The following is a 21,584-nucleotide window of genomic DNA, read 5'->3' on the forward strand; positions in this document are numbered from 1 at the left end:
AGTTTCTGGCTAATCTCTTTCCCACTGGCCACAGTGCATTAGAGGTCTGTAGGAAAACAAGCTTTAATGACCCTGTTATGTTAGGAAATGCGACGTTACCAAAGCCTCGCTCGCTGCAGAGCGTTTTATCAAAAATCGATTCCACTTATCCAACAGGTCCGCCCTGGAAACATTTGCTCTTATTCTGAATAAATATTTCATGCAAGATCTACTTCCCAGAACTAGATCTGATGGTGCACTGTAAAGTAGCACTGAACTGAAAATATCCCGCACACTGACTGTTTCTCTTGCAGTATTAATTCGATTATAAACGTTTTGGTCTGCAGACCTTTATCAAGATATCTAGGTCTGCGGACAGAAATGTTGTTTATGTTCAAGTTAATGCTACAAGTCAAACAAGTGAGTGTGGGAGTTCTTCAGTTCTACGTTCAGAGACCAGTGGTCTTCTTCAATGGGTAGTTGCACAAGCACAATACGTCTTACAGCACTCTCTCTACTGATATAGCCTACAAACACAGTATTCATCTTTCCACGAAAAACAAAAAACAAATGGTTCTGCAAAGTAATTGATTTTATGTACATTTTTTGTGTGCAAGCTATGAAAACATACTTTCCGCATTGCTTGGCTAATAAACTGATATTGTAGCAAGTTTGCACATGATCAATCCTCTACACAGCATGTCCACTCACAAGATCCCACTTGACTAATGCATAACTGTGACTTCAATGACTCAAGTGCCTGGGGCTGACCATCATAGGTTAAAACACCATTGGTCAGCACAGTAGCACTAGATGCTCTCTGCCCTAACCTTGCCTATTAGGGAAAAAAACCTTATAATAAGATTATTGACCTGTGGTGTTAAGCATGAGGGCCAAGGGGAGTTAAGTCACTAATCCACCTCTTGAAATGGTTTGTGTATTTGTGTTGGTTTAGAATCGCTAATCCCCTTATTAAGGAAGACAAATGTAACACTTTTTCTACATGATCAAAATGGAACAATCATCAACAAAATACTATCTGAGTTGTGTATTGCCAGAGTGTCAATAGAAAACTACAGGTACTTTAAATACATGCTTAGCTATGGCTTCTTTTCAGCTTGACCTTAAAACGGCTGTGCACAGGGGGCCATAGGCAGTACAGTTAGTGAGCCTGAAGGAAAGTACGCAGGAAACCGGGGGAAGACTTGCTGTGTGTCTCTGTAAGTGTGTGTGTGTGTGTGTCTTGCTCTGCACTAGTGAGGTTAATGGAGCAAACAGTCCATGGAGAGAAAAAAGAGAGAGCGAGAGAGAGAGAGATGAAGAAGGGGAGAGTGCAAACAAGAGAGAGGGAGATAGAGAGAGAAAAAAAGAGAAAAGAGAGCAGGAAGCCAAAAAAGAAAGAAAATAAAACATGCTGGCTCTCTATGTGATAGGACATGTCCTTTTAGTAGTCCGTCTTCCCGGAGACTGGGTCAGAGCCAGGATTCCCCACTTTCAAGTCCCCGTGACCCATATGTATGGCAGGGAGGAGAGGCAGAGCGGCCCCCCCTCCTCTAGGCCCAGCGGCTGGGCACGGCTGGGGGGAGCGGGCCCCTTACTGGAGCCCAGGAGGAGGCCGCCTTCATGCTGCGCTGGTCCTCTGCTCTCCGCTGAGCTACAGACTCGTTACAGCCGCTAACCCCACCGTGCTTTCTGTGATTCTTTATTCTATATGAAGCCTGTTATCAGCCGCACTGTATGCAAAGATGAAAGCCAGACTTGCTTCAGTCTGTTGCAGATTGTGTGTGTGTGTGTATGTGTGTGTGTGTGTGTGTGGGGGGTGACAGCACAGAGGGAAAGCAGAGTAGATATATAGGCAGATCTCATGAAGAAACATGAATGCCCATTGATGTCTTCTTGGCTCGTGTGCAGCTTGCGGTGTAGTTCGGAGTGAACGGCTCAGCCAAGCAGAATGGTGATGCGCTTGTGCTGACCTCATAATGTAGCACAGCGATAATAGACTTCAGAATGGGCTTACATGATCCAGTAGTAAACCTACATGTTTATCAAAAGCTAAAAGAGTGCTTTATCATGTGTGAGGCGCATTTGCAGGGCCTCTTAAACAGTATGCCATGTTTTAGGCAAATTGCAGCTATAGTTCTGTAGCTAGGTAGTTATGTAGCACCATCAAATTCATTTTGTTGATCATATGAGGGGAAGATAAATTCCAGATGAACCCCCCCATGCTATTCACTATGTGATGGAACTCAAACAGAATATATGACCTCTTTGTACCATACAACATGCAAATTTACAACAATTAGGAAGCCTGTGCTGGTCTTGATGTTTGGAATGCAGGTCTTGGAAGCAAGTTCGCAAAAAAAAAAAATCTCTTTAACCTTTTCACTTTAAACCTCTTGGTCCATCTAATATAACATGGAATTTCAGAATTGCATGTTGTTGAAAGGCATTCTTTTATTGAAATTGTTAAAGATCACTCACCTCATGGTGTAGAGCAAGGTGCCATCCTCTTTTAAGCGTAGCAGCTTGTTGGGGGTGGTCATGTTGTGGGCAACAGACTTCTTGCCATTCAGGAAGAAAGTGTCGGGTGTCCAGATGTTGCTAGCCAGCAGATTGTTGAGAGGCAGAATGTCCATTGGTCCTTTGAAACGCAAACGCTCATCCTTCCAGCTTTGGCGGAAAAACACATCAATAGTGTACTCCTGCACAGGAAAACAACATCATTAGATCACCAAGAACACCAGATGCCTGGATGCACGTACACCAGAATGTGCACAGCATATGCACGTATTCTGAAAAGTAACACATTTTGACTGAATAACTGAATTATAGTGAACAATTGACTCCCTACTGTGCAACTACTGTAATAATAATAATAATAATAATAATAATAATAATAATAGTAGTAGTAGTAGTACATGTAGTAGTAGTAGTAGTAGGGTTGCATCAAATGCCACTTCCAGTTTGAAATTGCTTGAGCAATTATTTTAGTGCTGCTGTTGCTGATTTCAATGAGCATTTAGTGCTGCTCCATTGAGTGGATCTTGACCCTTCTCTATGAAGTTCAAATGGGGATAGAGACCTCACCTCAAAGCCAGCCGTAGGGGTATCTGTAGCATGCTATTACATTATATGGTCACATTATCCAGTCTACGTTACTGCATGAAATGCAATCAGGACTGAAGCAAGTTAAAATTATAGATTTAAAAAAGAAGTACAACTGATGTAAGACATTTTGATAAAAACAGAAATTTGTGGCATGGTGTGTGTGTGTGTGTGAGTGTGTGTGTGTGTGTGTGTGTGTGTGTGTGTGTGTGTGTGTGTGTATCTGTAAGGGGGTGGGGCAAAGGCTTACCATCTCTGTGTCCGACACTGGACCAAAGCTTGTGACAAAAATATTTGTCTTGATCTCGGTCACCATCTCTACGGGAGTTTACATAAAAAGAGGTGTCATAGAAAATGGCTGAGGTAAAAAATTCTCTAGTTTGCCATTTGGAAAATACAACAAATATTCACTTTTGAGTTTTCACATTCTTGAGAAAAAAGTACTTTTCTCAAAACTTCCTATGTCCTGTGAGTCAGAGAAGTGATCTCTCTCTCTCTCTCTTTCTCACACTCTTTCTTTCTTTCTTTCTCTCTATTTTCCTCTCTCTTGTTCTTTGGGTGTGAATAGGCCAAGACAGTTTCTCCTGCGCACCACCTGCCTTCTTCTGCCCAGAACAATGCACTTGCACGCTCAGAAAAGAGCCGTAGCACTCTCAAGGTCGAGAGCCATGAACAGATTTCTGAAACACTCTAATTCAACTGCGCTGTTGATTCACGCCGAAGATCTCACACTTGCTCTGATCTTTGTTCACTGAACACATCTAAATCAAATGAATACTGAGCCTCCTTGCAATCTTTTTTTCTTGAAACAGCTACGCATCTCTACATGACAGACTTCTGAACTTCATGCCCATCAGTTGCAGCTGAGATGCAGAGAATCAGCTCTCTAGATTTTTATGCTACATTTATACCAGGGTTGTGCACAATTCGAATTGCATTTCTGCTTCCTGTTTGCTACCTCAATTGAAATTCAAGAATTGAATTGGAATTTAAGAGGCATTTTCAATTAAATTCTGGAATTTTGCACAAGCCTGCAAAATTCCAGTTCCAATTCCAATACAACACTGGCATTAGTGCTATACATTTAAGACATAAAGAAACATGACAATTTTGCTAAATTAACATCTGAGATATCCTGTGGTGTCTAAATGGACTGGTCCAAGAAATAGGCTAAGCTACAGAAGTAGGCTTTTAGGACAAATGCATGCTTGTGATGATGTGGGTTGTACCTCCCAGCCCAGGACGGAGTCTGTTGTCGTAGCCATCCAGTAACCCATCTAATATTCGGGTGAATATAGTAATGTTATCATTCAGCTCTGCCTCCTTGGGTGTTGCTGTTGTTGCTGTCTGAGAAAAACTGAGAGGAGACATTGATGTGAGAATAAAATGAGATAGAAACATTGTTGACATTCACTTAAAACGTTATGTAACAATCTTAAAACGAACGTTTGTAACAATCTAAACACAAATCTAAACACAAATGGTGCCTTTGATATGTTTTCCTTTACTGATTTCTCTTTTTATATGTGACAAAAGGCCATTGCAAGTGAAGGGCTAAACAATATGCCCACTGATCCCAACTCTGAGGCTTACCTCAAACGGCATAGGAGACACCCAAGCACGACACCGATCCATAGACTTCTCATTTTGGAGCTGCAACGTATTCCATTGCCCATTCCTGTGATAAATGAAGATTGCACCGAGTCTGAGAGCCTTAAGCAATGTCCCGCAGCTGTGTAACCGACTTTGAGCTCAGTATCTCACTTTCATAATCAGATATTAATCAGTAGAAAATGTAGGGCTTGGCCGCGGTCTCAAATTTGAATATGAACGCCACAGTAGACAGGCAGTGATTAACAGAGCTTGTGGGGATAATATCAAAAACAACAACAATAATAATAATAATAATCATAATAATTATATTGCCGTTGTAATAACAGTATTCATACAATGAAAGCCTCCTAAACGTATACACTTTTACATATGGTGCTGAAGGAATAATCTCCAAAAAAGTACAGAATTCCAAGAGCATCTATCAAATCTTAGGCACTCTTATAGTTAATATCTACTTATCCAGACATTCACACTGGAGAAGAAACGTGGTTCTTGTCCAAGACATTCGTGGCATTGGGCAAATTTGTTGATCAAAGCAATGGGCAAACCCAAAACGCTGAGAGTGAGAGCCAACTGTTTCGCTGAAATGCTGTTTATTGTTACAATAGGATACAGGCTACCCGTTTCAGGAACCTCAGGCGAAAAGCTTTCCTCTCAGAAAGGGCTTTGTACATCGAGCCCTGGAGCGGACTAGAGTACATTGTTTTGCACCATGCATTAGATATCTAATTTCAAAGAAACATAATAAAAAATACCTGAATAGTGATGTGTCCGTGGCAAAATTCCCCTGAAAGTGATGATCAAACCCCGCAATATTCACTGTGCAACCGCGAAGCAACGCATTGTTTCTTCTTTAGAAATATCCTGCCTCGCTCAATAACTGACTGTATAACCCTCGCATTGTTCTGTCCTCTTTTTACGAGTGAATGACTGAGCAGTCACCGCAGGCAAACACCGAGCGCTGGACTTCGCATTCCAGAAAACCTCACCATCTCGTTAGATATCAGTGTAAATTATAGTGTAACCACCTAGAATCGTGAACCTCCTGATTCCATTAGATCCAAATCACTTACGCGCGAGCCTAAAAAATTGCCCGCCCTTTTCATCAGACCGACACTTTTCCTTTATATGCTACACTATTCTCTGACTATTGCACAATGTTCAACATCGCAACGGTGTTCTGCACCACAACACGAGTACAAATGGACTCCACTTTCTGTTCTCCACTGTCCGTTTCTATTCTTACCGCCGAACTGTCATTTTGAATGTAATGCTGAATATTTGGCCCCAAAGTATAGGGACATCTCTCCAGTATCGCACCATAATCACACGCCTACAAAATAAGACGAAAGGTGGGCAAACCGCAAGATGTGGCTACTCTTGAAATAAAATGCACTGCCCTGCGCGCTTAGGCACGACACAATTTTGGATAGCCACACGAATTTCTCAACATTTTTGCTTACTTGGCTATCTTTCGCTCCATTCAGTTACGAAATGTCATCAGCCCTGACTGGTTTGAACACCGGCGTGTTGCTGTCCATGGTTTAAGGACACTGTAATAATAAACTAACTGCCTCGTGAGCCTTTTGCCTTGATGTTTTTGGTATAGAGCGAATCAACGAACTTCCGACATTCAAAGGACAACTGTACGTCACTTATAAAGCCTCATCCTCCAGAACAAGGGCTTCTCTGTTTCAAATAATGTTTTTCGAAGCAGAGTATATCCTTACTCCAACACCCGACCAGGAAATCAAGTAGCCTAGTCTAGCCCTATTGTGTAACATTTGACTGATATGAAGTTTAGAAGTATTATCTCTATGGGAAAGGGCCAACAGCGCTGATTGGCTGCGTGCTATGTAAAGGGAACCACCGGGATGCGTAGTTATGAGGGCTGCCATAAGAGGGAACTGTAGACCCATTTTTTTTCTGGTAGTATGTGTGCAATGATGAGAGAGTGAAATACGAACTCGTGTTCTCAACACCGTCTCGCAGACTTTATGCATTTTATACATGATGTGTTTATTGAAAAACTTTTTTATTTCGTCTTAGGGAGCTATTTAAAATGAGTTCGCGAGATTGCCAAACACACTACATTCATTCATGATTGCTTTTTGATGTAGCCTACCCGGAAGGCTGAGCAATAGCAGAGAGAATTCGTAAGTGTCGCTCAGAATAGCCCTGTTCCCTGGACCCGCAAAGTATCAGAGGATTAATAAAAGATCGCTGGATTTCGATAAAGAAAGAAAACAATCCCTGGAAATCCAAACTATTTTGAAGTGAGCCACAACAGAGACATTGGTTGATCTAAATTTTACCCAGGACCCAATGACCAAAGGCGTGCAGTATGCTACTGTTGATTAAAAATCGGCACCACATCTATGAAATGTGTCCCTGTGCTGTTTTTCTAGTTTTGCGGAGTAGATCATTTGAGTTTATTTTTCCATTGCACTTAAAGTGTGGTCTGGGTAGCTTTTGTAGAGGCTCTGCCGCATGCTTATTTACTTTATTGGCCTCCACTCAGGAGAGTTAGGAAGGAAACAGATGTGCCTTCCATGGTTCAAAGCTGAAGCACCTGTGTCCTGTAAATTCGGTTCAATGATGCATTTGCATTTAATTTATCACAAAATCAACAGTACAGTCATGTATTTCCATGTTTGTAAGTAGAGGACAACAAATAACTTCACTAGGTCTTACTCTTAGTATGTCTATTTAATCCTCTGTAGCCAATAAATAGGTGTTCATTAGGCAATCGCTGGCTATTGAGGCTAAAGCAAGCATTACAGGGATCGCTGCTATTTGTAGGTTACATGTTTATAAAGCCCTTATAAACCCTTAATACATAGTGTGTATATGTCACAGTTTGGTTAGTTATTTGAAATATCTACATCTCAAGTTGATTAAGTGTATAAAGTTGAACTATATGACAATTTGTCATCTCTGTGATTTTTAATCTCCTTTTTCTTTGTTTTTCAGGAATGCAGTTGATGGGAACAAAAAGCTGTTTGCAATCTATGACACAAGGTAAGGTGCTGATGTTCATCTTGGTGTGTCTGCTGTTTTCATCAGCAATATGTGTCACCAATACAATTCATTGCATGTGTTATGGCGTCATCCATTCTCTCAAGCAGCTCCTGTTTGTCTCAGTGTGCAAGATGAGAGGTTCTCTCTACGGTTTTTGTTTTCAATCTAAAATGCATTGGACCATCCTAAACAACTTCAGCTAAACACAATTTGTACCATACATCAGTCCCTCAGCTCCACCTCAATGTTTATCTGTCTCCATCTAAACTGGGGAAATAACTGCAGTCATCAAAACCTGATATAAATGAAAGGTGAAATCTTTTCCACATCAGATGGCTTGGCCGGTCTTCATTTTATATCTGTCATGTTGAACGTATACATTACCCCCCAGGTAGGAGAAATGAGCACTGATAGCACTCTTCAGAAATCCTCTCGAGAGATATTAAAAACATGTGAGACTATAATGAGAAAATAATGAGAACTGAGTAAAAAAATCTATGAGCAAAAAGTAAGACCATCATAAACCATTAACATCACCAACTATTAAATATATAAAGCACATGTGCCAGATATGGCCTTGCCGAGAGACTCATGGTTTAGTGTTTTTTCCCCTTAATGATTAATTTGGAGAGAGAAAAAGAAGAGAAACTCTCTTGGCAATTTTAGCTCGTCAGTGGAGTCCGTGGCAAGATATACTTCTGTCAGCCTACACACAGGAGAGTGTCTACAGATGGTTAATCTTTGCAACTAGGGTTCCATGACTGTGTGTGGGTGTGTGTGAGTAAGGACTGCTTAGAGAATATCCCAAGCTGTTCACACACGCTCAGTTTCTCATTAAAGGTGAAATTTGTTTTCAGGTTTGTGAAAGATATTTGATTTGAAATCAACAGCCAATCAAATGACACCTGTAGCACATGTGTTGGTTGGTTGGAACTGGTTGGATGGCTTGAACTGAGCCCATATGTTTGTTTCTCATTCAGAAAGCCAGAACTGTGTATGAGGGTTCAAACACCAAACAGACAGCTGGAAGACCTTGAGGAACAATTTACTGAATTTGACAAAAAGTGTATGTGATCATAATCACATACACACCTTTAAGGCACCGTAACAATATTTGTTGGCAGTAGCCAATTCTATTTCCACTATTTTTAACACCACTTTTGGTACTCAAAAAATATATACTCAAATCAATTATTTTATTTTATTTTTGACCCGTCTGACACATATATTTCAATATTTCAATAGTCTGAAAGTAAGACTTGCATAAAGACAAGTGCTATTTCTAAAATGGAGTTCACTACAATGTATACTGTAGTACAATCACTGAGAATCTTTCATTCAGAAGTAATGGTCTCACCTGGAATTTGTGAGCAGAGATTTGCTGTTGAAATGGATATTCCCTCTGCAATAACAAAAGAAGTTGTCTGTGTAATGACATTTCCAGAAAGCTTTTACTCCTGTGAGGAGGGAGAGAGGCATTCAATTGCACCTGCTCACATCTCTGAAATGACTCTCTATTGCTGTTTTGGGAACCCGACCCGCGGCACAATCTATCCGGAGTCTGGTGGTAAAGCCATTAGGGTGAGAAACTACGCGAAGGCATCCTAACGCCATCTAGGAAACTAATGGAGGAGGAGGGCTTAGGGTGACCATTCTCCCAAACCATGACCCCACTCCCCACACAACCAACCTCTGTCAGTCCCACCGCTCACCCACCCACCCAGAGAGGTTCATTCAAATCAAAATAGATCAACTTAACAAGATTGTTTGATTAGCTCTGTGTTAAGTTTTTGAAGACTTGGGATCAGCCATTTCAACAATGCTTAATCTCCATCCGCCTGTCCATGCGCTTAGAGAATCTGATTATGGATTATAAGATTGTCTGGAGGCCTACTTTAAAGGACTTAATATCCATTGATGGAGAGAGGAGGTGAGGACATGTAATACTTCAGATTGGTTTCATCAAGAAAGGCATCATTAGGGGAGAGGTTTTTTTCTCCCTGTGTGCCATTAGGATCTGTTTAACGTTATTAGATGCTCTGTATGTGTGTGTGTGTGTGTGCTTGTGGTTTGGTTGGGTGGCTGTGTGTGTGTGTGTGTGTGTGTGTGTGTGTGTGTGTGTGTGTGTGTGTGTGCATGGACGGATTATGAACTTTCGGGCCCCTGGGCCCAGATGTATTAAGCCCCCCCACTAATTGTTGCATATATGTGGGGGGGTCCCCCCCCCAGACATTTTTTAATTTGTTTGATGTGATTTTTCTGTATTCTGGTGCATTTTGGGGATGACCAATACTGTACTTGAATTCAATCAGATTCATAGCCTACATCCTGATGTGTTGATATTGAGGCAATGATTCCATGCAATGGCTTGGGCGTCAGGGCCCCCTGACCCCTTGGGCCCCTGGGCCTGGGCCCGGTAGGCCCGTGCAGTAATCCATCCCTGTGTGTGTGTGTGTGTGTGTGTGTGTGTGTGTGTGAAAGTGGGTAAAATGTTGAGTGTGTTGGTGTGTATAGTGTGTGTGTGTAGTAATGAGCGGCCAAAGATGAGCTATTTCATGCAGACAGATCTCAACCTTCTTAGAGGGAAAAAGAAAGAGAGACAAAGAGTGAAGGAGAGAGTGAAAGAGACTGAAAAGATAACGGCATAAAGAGTTTTGAATTGGTCTGAAACACATTAACCAAATCAAAAATATCTCTCCATAGTGTATGTATAGGCTACCATATAATGTGTAGTGAATGAAATAATTTCAAATAAATTTAAATTTGTTAAACATACTCTCACAAACACCAGTATGCACAGGCTACCTACTAGAAGCCATTGTTTGCACAGCAACAAATCAATCAACAAAACAAACTTCTACTTTATCTTGCTGTCTGCGCATCACGTGAGTGCAATGCTTATAGTACACTTAACGCTACGATTGGCATTCCAATAGTAACTCTTCACAACGTCATCGCAACGCATTTGTCACTGCACTTTCTGTCAGACGACTGCCGGTTTTCAAAATAACTCTCATGATCACAATCTAGTCAAAGTGATGCAACGCCTGTGACAACATGGATATTTGAAAACAGAAAATGGTCATTCCAAACCGTGCGTATTACGCGTCTACTACCACAGCAACCCGTGTCTTATGTGCTGAATCAAGACCAAAACAAAGCTTGAACGTAAGACAGTTGGCGGAGGGTGTGGGGATTGTAGAGCAGCGGACGTCAAAATCTAAGGATGGATATCTGGCTTAGAATCAACCTCTGACTCTTCTAGTGCTACCGCTGGTCATGTCTTTAACAAAATGCATGGTCTTTACCAAATGCGCCTCCTAATAACAGTCTGCTTCCCCAGGAGTGAGAGAAAACGCGGATTGCAGCAGAATATTTCCTTGTAACCAGCCGTCACAGGAGTCTCCAATGACTTCTTAGCAAAGGACTACGGATGGAATAACCTGTAACAACCCGTTGGTTTATGCCGGAAAACCCTAACAACCTCCGTTTTAGTCACTCAATTCCTTAAAAGAATATAATAAGGAATGTTTGGATTAAAGAAACGAAAGCTGTTTGGTGTTCTCTCGGTACCGGTCATTGTGGCAGTGATGTGTTGTGCACAGAGGTGAGTATTTATGATAAGCGGGTGTGCGTGGAAGATATTGATGTTGTGAGGAAATTGGGGTAACCCTCTTTTTTCTTGCTTTTCAGCGCAAACGAGCCCGGTAACATGTCTTTTGTCAAAGAAACAGTGGACAAACTCCTAAAAGGATATGACATTCGCCTTCGCCCAGACTTTGGAGGTATGTAGCCCGTGGTCAGATTTTGAGGGCACCTTTCATGCTGTCTTCACTTTAAACTTAAAACGTTATTTTTCCTACGTTGTAAGACATGTCAACGTATTCAAAACATACATGCCATGCTTATTTTAGGAGCGCCGGTGGCAGTTGGAATGAGTATAGACGTGGCGAGTATAGACATGGTGTCTGAAGTCAATATGGTAAGTCTACCTCCACCTCCTTAGTGCCGTTCATTATTTATCATAACCATCTGCTGTTATATTTGCTAGATGTGGATATTGTTAAAGACCCATTTGTGTACCAACTGATGCGTTGGTGTCCGCTCATGAATAACGGACTGTCACATGGAACATTTACCGTTTTTCTCAGATGGCGCACTGGCAGGAAAACAAGATGATTGACAGGTGCTGGTGGCCCTGCGGTGTACTTGTCACCTTTTTCTTATCTCGGATTTTTGTTCAGTTGGCCTGCCACAAAGTATGATCTAGGTGTGAAATATTAGTCTTTGATAGATTAATTTGGCACCAACAAGACTGAAAATAGATTATTTTATGTTTCTCTAATTTGGAGAATGAAGGAATACTGAATGTCATTATAGTCATTCAACAGATAACTTCATAGAGTGATTATATACTGAAGAAGCTTGGTATTTAAGTAGATTTAATTTCCTCATGGTGATTTTCCTCAAATGTAGCTCAAGCACAATTTCTCTCAACATTTCTGCTTGGTTGGGTTTTGTAGATGGCAAATCTGTTTCTCAGCAGAATCCTAATCATCCTAATGGGTTGAAGGTCAGGGTCCTGGTTTGCACAGTAGTTAGTATGACCTCAGGACGGACTTGCATGCGTACACACACACTCAAGTGCCACCATCCATCTTCATTTTGAAATGTGAGGCGCTTGCTGACTGGGCAGGGTGCAGGGCTGCCATGTTCCCTGGTAGAAACAGCCATTCATGTCATCAGGACAAGGATTTATTGTGGATGCTTATTGTGGAGCAGAGCTGGGTGTAAACAAGATACATGTCACAAAAAGGAGCATTTGTCCATGTTGTCTTTCTTTCTTTTTTTTTTGTAACACTGGTCTGTTATCACACTCAGCAAACAAAGATGTTCCAGATGTGCATGTAAATAGAGACATTCCCAGAGTTCTCAGAGTTGCACTGTTGCATTGCTTTATCGTTTCTAGCCAAGTCCATTCCATTATCATTAGTGTCTTTGTTAGAGCCCACCTGGCAACCCAGGATTATTATCACCTCTGCCTAGTCTCCCCTGTCACAAACATATGAGACCACTGGCTGGGTCTGAATTACTGTGGCTAACAGACACAGCACCAAGCAGATGGGACCCAGGGCACAGGGCTCCCCTTTCACCTGGGCATCATCTCACAGTGACAGCCCCAGCCCAACCCCTTATCCCCCCTGTGGTTCAGTGGTGGGGCAGGCACATGTGCCCTGGGGCTGAGGACATTTAGCATGATTGATTATACAAAGACTGAACACCTGGACTAGAGCTCAGTCTTGTTTTTTTTTTTGTTTGTTTAATCTACATCTGTTGAAGGATAAAACATATTTCATGACAACTGGCCATTGGCAATTCTTAGATATGTCTACTTCCAATGTTATAAATGTGTTAGAGAGGACATCTGGGGGAAAAATTGCCATCAGTATAAGGTTAAATATTTGCATACAGTATTTGTGTTTGTAGTGTTTTTCTATTGTTCCTTAACTAAACATAATTTTAGTATCATGGACAAGTTGCATCATCATATTGTACTTTTTTGTAGCACATTTATAGAAAATGCGGAATGGACAAAAACTGTTAGACAGAAAACTTTAGTGGTTAAGTTCTACAACTATGTCTGTTATTGTGATGTTCAAATTGCATCTGAAACTTGTGTTGGTATAGGCTGTTACTTAGTGTGATGCATATCTGAAGTATTTCCTCTGCTAAGTTCAACCAGGTCAGCTTTATTTCTGAACTTATGTTTGATGGAAATTTGTGTTCCACAGTAAAAGTTTGTTAATATGACCTTTTTAAGAAGTGTAGTTTTAAAATGAAGCATCAATATGACGAATTGACTGAATTGATGAGTTGATTTGATGGAAATGACTGAAATATGTATTTTATGGCAGCAAATGGTATTTTTGCTCTTCTTTTCTGCAATTGTCTACTTGTCTCTGGATGTGGTCCATAGAAGTGGATGAGAGTCAGTATAAGATCAGATTGGTAGTGTAATGTCAGAGTTTAAGTAAGGGTAATCTTGGATTTAAAACAGGACTTTGTTTTTTCTGATGGAAAGGTTGGTGACAGATTAAGGTCTCACTGCCATTTGACTGATGTTATGTTCTATCAGATTATTTTACAGATATTAGAAAGGGACAGACTTTGGGTTTACACAGGTCCATTCACAAAAAGAGTGCAAACAGTTTGAAAAAAGTTTTCACTCTACTTTTCTATGACACTGTCCATGGTGCTGAAAACAGATCAGTGGCACTCCTCCAGTTGGTTCTAATACTCTGCTCAACATCTCCTTGCCTCAGATATGTTTGAGGCATACAATTGATATGTTGATTGATGTATTTGTTGTGCTGTATAAGCTGCATGAATTTTTAACTGCAGTCACATAAGAATGTTATTAGGCATATTAATAATTAATAGTCACCACAGTGAATGTCATTTGGAGTGTAAAGTCAAAACAATCCCTCTGTTATGAAAGATTTATTACATGTCCTGTAGGTCTGGAGGATTGTACAGACTTTTTTAAGTGTGTTAATCTCACACTTAAACCTGTTACACTGCCTCAGACAGGTAAAAAATGGGAGGCTTGATAGGATTTGGGGCGACTAGATGAGGTGGTCACAGTGCGTTGCCAGAGGTGTCTCAGTGGATTATCTCTCTTTGGAGTCGCAAATTAGGATTATTGTACAGTATGCTCCCCTTAGTATTGTTAGCTGCAGTGATCCTTGCGAGGGGGTGTGGCAGGAGGATGCTGAGAGAGAGAGTGATAGAGTGTGTGTGTGTGTGAGAGAGAGAGAGAAAGAAGCAGGCACTCTGGGTGGTGGATAGGTTCCTTGAAGGAATCTCTGTGGAGTGTTGAGCGCGGCGCTGTCAGAAAGACCTCCCCTCACATGGGGATTACCATTCTGAGAGGCAGATTAGCCTGTGTGTGTGTGTGTGTGAGAGAGAGAGAGAGAGAGAGAGTGCAAGAGCACTAATGCCAGGCCTCCAGTACAATGCTAGCTATACTGAGCTGCAGGCAAGCTTGGCTAGTTCTCTTTAACCGCTGTGAGGTTTCAAGACAATGGGTCGAGTCAGTTCAAGTCTCTCTATTGTAGTGCTTGTAAGTCATGCAAAGAATAATACCATGTATAATATAAACAAATGTTACCACTATTTACTATTAATAATCATAATCCTTGGTATACCCCAAATGAATATGTTAATAGTACTAGTACAGTGATTTTATCACTTTAAGTATTTTGTACACAGCACTCATGGGCACTGATAAAGTTGAGCTCATCATTTGATCACTGGATCACATTTTACTGTCCTATCCAGACTATTAAGTCTAGACAAAAAACTAAAATTTCATAACCACAGTGTAAGTTACGGGGTACGCTTCTGCTTTAAATGTCTGAATGGCAGGTTTGAGCCTGTGCACAAAGTCTCATGTGATATATTTTTTAATTCATTTGAAAGGTAAAGTTTAGTTTTATATTCAGTTATACTCAAGCTGTCACGTTTTAATGTCACAACAGTGGGAATTGATAGGCTGGCTTTTGTTATAATGCCTCAGGCCTGAGTTCCTTGTTAGAAGTATCATGCTGAAGTTGTTTTTGGTGCCATATTTTTAAATGTTAAAGGAACAGGCCTAATGGATCTTCATTGAAAACTCTATTTGTACCCAAACATTCCTTTGAGAAGTTTAATATGCAACTCCACCAATTGTAGACCTCTTGTGACTTTTGATGATGGTTCATTTGTCAGTAATCTTTCACTTTGATACTTCCTGGTCATGAAACTGCAGTTTCCTGTGTGCTTTGAGTGTGCGAACGCAATTTTCATGAGCGTTTACATTTGACGTTATGATTTTATTATGCACTAAACCACAATGTCTGTTGTGTCGGACTTTTATGGATACCTTGCCCACCAAAAAATCCTTTAGTGCGGCACACATAAAGCAAAGCTGTTTTGTTCATTTGAATAAAAGGCTTCTCAAACACTCTGCACAGGTTCACGTAATTGAACCTAGGAGCACAAAAGGCTCTAAAATTTTCAATTATTTAGCCTGGTGCTGGGTCCCAGGTTGGTTTTAAAAGGAATTTGTTCTTTAACATTTTCCACTTGATTGTCCTTCTTACTTTTTCTGCAGAGCTTTCACTATGCTTTAAAAGGAAGGGGGTAGGGGGGCGAGGAGGTGCTAGAACCCAGAGAAGCAGCTTTTAATGTGTCCAAACTCAGAATTTCATTTGCACACCTCAGGCTTGTAGAACTACAACACACTCTAGAACACTGGAAATGATGCACAAAAAGTGTAGTTTCAGCATTCCTGGACCTATGCAGGCAGGTCCACTAAAAGTTTCCAAATTTGTACACAAGAATGAACAGCGCTTTCAGGGGAAATGCTCTGAGATGTGTGGACATAGAAATAAATAGTGGTAGATGTGGCATTCTGACTCGCAGCCTGGGTTTGTTCCATACTAAGCATGTAACAGGCAGGGTACGAACCCATGTAGGACTCAGTGTTACAGTTAGTTTGGCTTCCAGTCATTTCATAAATGTGAAATTCAGAGGAAAAAATAGACTCATACACTGAGCACATCTATCCTCAGTAATAATCATCAGTGGAGGTACCCTAGCAAAGCAGGAAGCGATGACCATGGAGGAACCCTGCCCACGTCATTTCTACACATATTTTTTTTTCAAAATGTATTTGTGCTGTAGAAGTGGCTCCAAATATGGCAGTTTGCTAATACCACCTTAGACTGATGGCGGCCAATCCAAACCACTTCCTTGTGTATAAATAGCCTGCTGTCATGGCGATGAAAGACGCAGAAAGGCTCGAGGTGGAGAATGTGCCTGTGTGTCGACTCCAGGAGTGGCGTGGTGGTGGTGGTGATGGAGTCTCATTAGCCCAGCGCGGTAGTAGTGTCTGGCTGGCACGGAGGAGCACTTTGTCAAGTGCCAGCAGGCTCCCGTGGTTGTGCCATCGCCCTGCATTGTGCAAGGCAATCATGATAATGACAACCATGTGATGTGCGCCAGCTGTGGATGTCTCTGGCTCGTAGAGAAAGTGGTCATTTTAGAACCAGTCCTTTTTCAATGTAAAGAGGAAAGACTAACATTAAACATGCCACTGAAGGACCAACTTCAAGTATAGAAAAAAATATGTTTGATATTGAGTCACTGAATAGGAATCCTTAGTAGCTGTATTAATATAATATATTTCTTACAATGTCATATCAAAAGGTGTGTTTATATTAACATAAATATGCGTTGCTCATAGTCATTTAATCTAAAGTAATTTAATAATGGGCTTGGAATACAATAATTAATTAATGAATGAACCCCTAGAGATCTTTCAGCTGAACGATTCGAGTGTTAACCAAATTTGTTCCGGAATGCCAAGCACGTGCTGGATCCATATGCTCCTGTGGTTTAGACGCTTGCATTTTAACAGCAGCCAAGTGTAAATGGAGATGGACATAGAGGCATGCGAATGGCATGTGTTGTTGAAGACAACACTTGTGTGCCATGCGAGTTTGATTGTTTAGTGAGGACAGGTTTGTGTCGAGTGTGGACCGCTCATTACACATAGACTTGTCTTTGAAGCTTTAAAAACTAAACCTTATTGGAAACAATTGGCCGCAGAGAAATACATATACTGCTAACCCATTTATAGTCTGGTTGTTTGAAACCTATAACTGTAGGCCCGTAGGTTGGAAGAAACACACTGCAAGGAAACAGGGTGTACTCATACTCATTTTTGTGTCCTTGAGAGCAGCAGTCATGTAAACATGGACTCTTCCCAGTGATCCTCTTATTTTAGAGCCTCTGCATCCTCTAGTTGGTTGAAGCCACTGTATCCAGACTGGGCTGGGTGTATGCTGAGAGAGCCAGATGCATTTCCCTCTCACTGGCTGTTCAGAGGGATTTGAAATGCATGATGGGAATCCTGATGGGAATGGGAGCGTAATGAGTGCTGGAAAGAGTGACCCGCCGCACACTACAGTCAAAGATTGTCAAGGCGGAGCAAGATACTTCGTCGTAGTTCATGTCTATGGGCGCAAAATGGGGATCGAATCCTGTCTGCATAAAGAGGCGTGTCGATGACGATTGACGAAGCGCACGTTGCAACCGCCAACAGCAGCTGCATAAATAACCGGCGACACCTGATATAAGGTTGATTTTCTCCAGACTGGAATGCTCAAAATGCTAAAAATGTACCTGAAATGTTCAGAAGGGTTTGAGGATCATGAAAACGTGCCCGAAATTCACATTCCTAACTCTATAGAACCAAGACCTTAGCATATGTGGTGAAATTCTGAGCTATGCCCATAGACTTCAATGGAGCAGTCGCTGCCTCTGCTCTGCATAAAGGGGGATTTTGACCCCCCCCTCGTGCGATCCGGGTTCCCGGAAGTGGCTCCTGATGAAACATCTTGCTCCGCCTTAACAATCTTTGCTACAGTCTCCTTAGCGGCGGCTCAGCACTGTGTTTTACACACAGTAAATACAGTACTTGCAGGATGTGCAGTCCTTTTACCTCGTTATTTATATGTGTGTATCTGTGTGTGTGTGTGTTTGTGTGGACAAATGTGTGTATGTGTGTGTGGAAATAATGTTTTTCTTTTGACTTCTCGGTGGAAACCTCAGGAGTTCAGGAAAAGTGAATAGGGACACACTCTCCTGTGGCAAATGCTTCATGCTTCCCATGCTATGAATACTTCCCATGCTATGAACTCACACAAGGTGGAGTCATAAAGCCTGATAAAATAGATGTTTCAAATAAAAGAGATTGTGAGCAAGATAGAGGAAGAGAGAAGGACTAACTCAGTAAATATACAATCCCTGCAGTTGTACGGCAGTAATATTCACTTAAAAAGCCCTGTGAATGATATGTGTTGGGTCGTTAAGTGCAACAGCTTGCCAGGATGCTAGTGATGTTTAACACAATGATTACACACTTATTAATTAGTAATTATGGGGGGAGTGAGTGGTAATTAGCAGCTTTTGGTAATAGCGTTTAGCGTTAGCCATTGCAGTCGTTTGATGGCATTTGTACATGATGTGGGGAGCATTTTTATTTCTTCTCCAGTGATGACAGAATACTTCTCGCAGTGCTTTCTCGACTTCCACCAGGGATTGGGAAATGACTCTGAAGTGCTTTTGGACTCCTAATCGTCCAAAGACGGCATTGATCTCACTTAAATACCACTCGGAATTATTGTAATACTCGGCTACTATCTTCTAGACTGAGCAAGGGAAGACTGCTTGGAGGCCATGGATCATCTTAACCGTGTATAGGAGGCACCTGCGCTGAAAGATGCTGGTCCATAATTTGGATTGTAGAGAAGCAATGCTGTAATGCTGTCTCGCTGAAATGATGACATAGAGACGTCAACACATATTCAGACACACGCAAACTGACAAACGTGCCGACACTGAAAGACATGCATACACACTAGGGTGGTCCTTATTTTAAAAGGTTGTGCTTTCTGAAGTCTGACCCCCTAAGTTTATTTCTTTTTCATAGAAATTAAAATGTAGAGGTAGCTCAAAGAGGTTGAAATTTCTTATAAATGGCCAAATTGTCGCATTTTTACCATTAAATTACGGCTAGTTGTTGATTCTTTGTTTCATTCTTGATAAAAGCTATCAATAAAAACTAAAAATGAAGCCAGGTAATTTCTGAATGTTGCCTGGTTATATAGTACTTATGTTTAACTTTCACTAAAATGTATTAACATTGTCTCATACAGTATACAGCAAAACTGTTAAGCTTTCTCAAGAAAGAAGAAGCATACTGCTGAAGTTGATCACATTGAACAGTATTGCACACTGACTCGGACAACTGTTCACCGAGTGTTCAGTGGTCATTCCTGTGGGAGATGGCATCATATAGAAGAAAGTTGTATTTGATAACCACTCAGGATAAGATTACAGGAGCAAAGCTGCCTTCTAAACAGCAGGTCCTTAGCTACTTCCTCCATTGTCATTTGCAGCAGAAGGAGACAGTTAGGTTGCTACTAGAACAGTGGAGAAAGTAGATGAATTCTGGGATATGGCTAGAATTCCTCTGCGCCACAAGCAAGTTATAATAAAGAAGATTGAAAAACTGTTCACAGAATTGACGGCTTTGAAAAAGAACGGCAAAAGAAGGTCAGAAACACAGCAGAAGAAAGAAAACATGTTTACCTCAGACTATAATGACATTTTAGATGTTGCCCATTAACTAACTTTAAGTCAATTGAGCTACCTCTAAATATTCTCCAAAACTCATAAAACTTTGCAAATAATGTTTTTTCAACAAATATAACATATTCAGGGGGGTCAGAGCATAAAAAAAACAGGTATTATTTTTTCTATCAAAATAAGGACCACCCTAATACACACACACACACACACACACACACACACACACACACACACACACACACACACACACACACACACACACAGTGAGAGAGACGACACACTTGGACACTACTGCTGCCAGTGTTACTTAGTAGGGTCATGCTCCAGGCCTTCACTGAGTCATTGCATGACTGCTTCTCATGTCACTCCCGTGGAAGATAATAATATGGGAAAGGGAAGAGTGTAGATCAATGGCTGGTATTGACACAAGCGCTTCTAGGTTTCGAGGCAGGTCGGTGGCTGCAAGTCCAATCAGAGTTGCCTGAAGGCAGCCTGTCATAGAAACAGTTTGAAGGGGAAATGCAGTCGCGTTTTTTAAAAGAATGGAGCGTGGTTTTGATAAACGAATTAATTGTAATCCATATCAGATGGCCGACGCTGACCATACAAGACTGCCTGCTAAAGCCTTTGTAAATCATGCTGTCAGAAAGTGCCATTAGCAAGTAATTTATTTTCCATAAATCTGCCGCGTTCTCTTCCAATCGACACCATTTGACTGGTCTGTGGGCTTGCAGAAAAGTCGAGACTATGAACTTTTGCTTATATGGGATATAGCGCATGCTTTTGACAGGCCAATTTTCATGTGTCATTTAACCCAATAATAAATACGGGCTAGAGGAGTGGAAAATGTGTTTATGAAATATTAAAATGGGATTGACACTTGCTGGCACTAACTCTTAATGTGCTACCCCCCCCCACCCCCATCCAACCCCCATGCGCGCACACACACACACACACACACACACACACATGCACACACACACACCAGATGCCTGTAAATCCCATATTTCACAGCAGCAGAATGGATCAGTCATGTAATGCCATCAAGGACCATCACAATCACTCCGCCGGGCATAAATATCTACACTCTTTCTCCGAATCGTTGCTTATTTGATTCACTTTTGTCATAAAGCTAATTGAGGAGCCCATATCGCAGTAAAGTAAATATATCATGGAATTGAAGTGCAACTTTAAGGCCCCATGCTGAGCTGGTAATGAAAGTACATGGTCATTATGTGTGGCATTACTCAGATGAGACACGTGTGGGCTGAGCATCGGTGGCTCGTTATGGTTTCGTAAAGTAATTGAAAACTGGCAGAAGAATCCTATCAAAACTTTTATGCATTCATCTCCAGATAGATCATCTCTCCCTCCCTCTCTCTCCTTCCATCTCTTCTTCCCTCTCTCTCTCTCTCTCTCCCTCTCATTCGCTCGCTCTGCTCTGGACTAGCCATTTCCCCTCAGCGAGTCACCAGAGGACCATGCTGAAACAAATTGATTCTGCTTGATTGCTGTTTTTCTTTTTTTGCTTTCCCATCGAAAGTATCCTCCAAGTAGCAAAGCACTGGAGATTTCACTTGGAGATTTAATTCCTGTTTCTGTTTGAACCCAACACAAAATCAAGTCAAAGACAAGCCAATGAGATTACATGTGCTGGAGACAAT

General features: G+C 41.3%; 2 protein-coding genes across 5 annotated transcripts in view; one reads left to right on the forward strand and one right to left on the reverse strand.

The window, feature by feature from the left end:
* Positions 1 to 6,467, reverse strand: part of gabra5 (gamma-aminobutyric acid type A receptor subunit alpha5) — a 34,060-nt gene extending 27,593 nt beyond the window's left edge. The window contains exons 1-5 of one of the 2 annotated variants that reach the window (XM_048252324.1): positions 6,162 to 6,467; positions 4,678 to 4,762; positions 4,314 to 4,441; positions 3,335 to 3,402; positions 2,461 to 2,681 (exon numbers count right to left, since the gene is read on the reverse strand). In XM_048252324.1, coding sequence (XP_048108281.1) covers positions 2,461 to 2,681; positions 3,335 to 3,402; positions 4,314 to 4,441; positions 4,678 to 4,760 — 500 coding nt within the window. In that variant the 5' untranslated portion in view covers positions 4,761 to 4,762; positions 6,162 to 6,467. Of the gene's footprint in view, positions 1 to 2,460; positions 2,682 to 3,334; positions 3,403 to 4,313; positions 4,442 to 4,677; positions 4,763 to 5,453 lie in introns of both variants that reach the window. The other variant, XM_048252323.1, reaches the window with a different exon arrangement.
* The window catches only part of gabrb3 (gamma-aminobutyric acid type A receptor subunit beta3), a 76,066-nt gene that overhangs the window by 21,290 nt on the left and 33,192 nt on the right, over positions 1 to 21,584 (forward strand). For 2 of the 3 annotated variants that reach the window (XM_048252320.1, XM_048252321.1), the window contains exons 2-4: positions 7,672 to 7,719; positions 11,413 to 11,504; positions 11,634 to 11,701. In XM_048252320.1, coding sequence (XP_048108277.1) covers positions 7,672 to 7,719; positions 11,413 to 11,504; positions 11,634 to 11,701 — 208 coding nt within the window. Of the gene's footprint in view, positions 1 to 7,671; positions 7,720 to 10,665; positions 11,327 to 11,412; positions 11,505 to 11,633; positions 11,702 to 21,584 lie in introns of those variants that run through there. The other variant, XM_048252322.1, reaches the window with a different exon arrangement.

The sequence above is a fragment of the Alosa alosa genome, chromosome 9 (genome assembly GCF_017589495.1).
Source record: "Alosa alosa isolate M-15738 ecotype Scorff River chromosome 9, AALO_Geno_1.1, whole genome shotgun sequence".
NCBI classification, from domain to species: Eukaryota; Metazoa; Chordata; class Actinopteri; order Clupeiformes; family Clupeidae; genus Alosa; species Alosa alosa.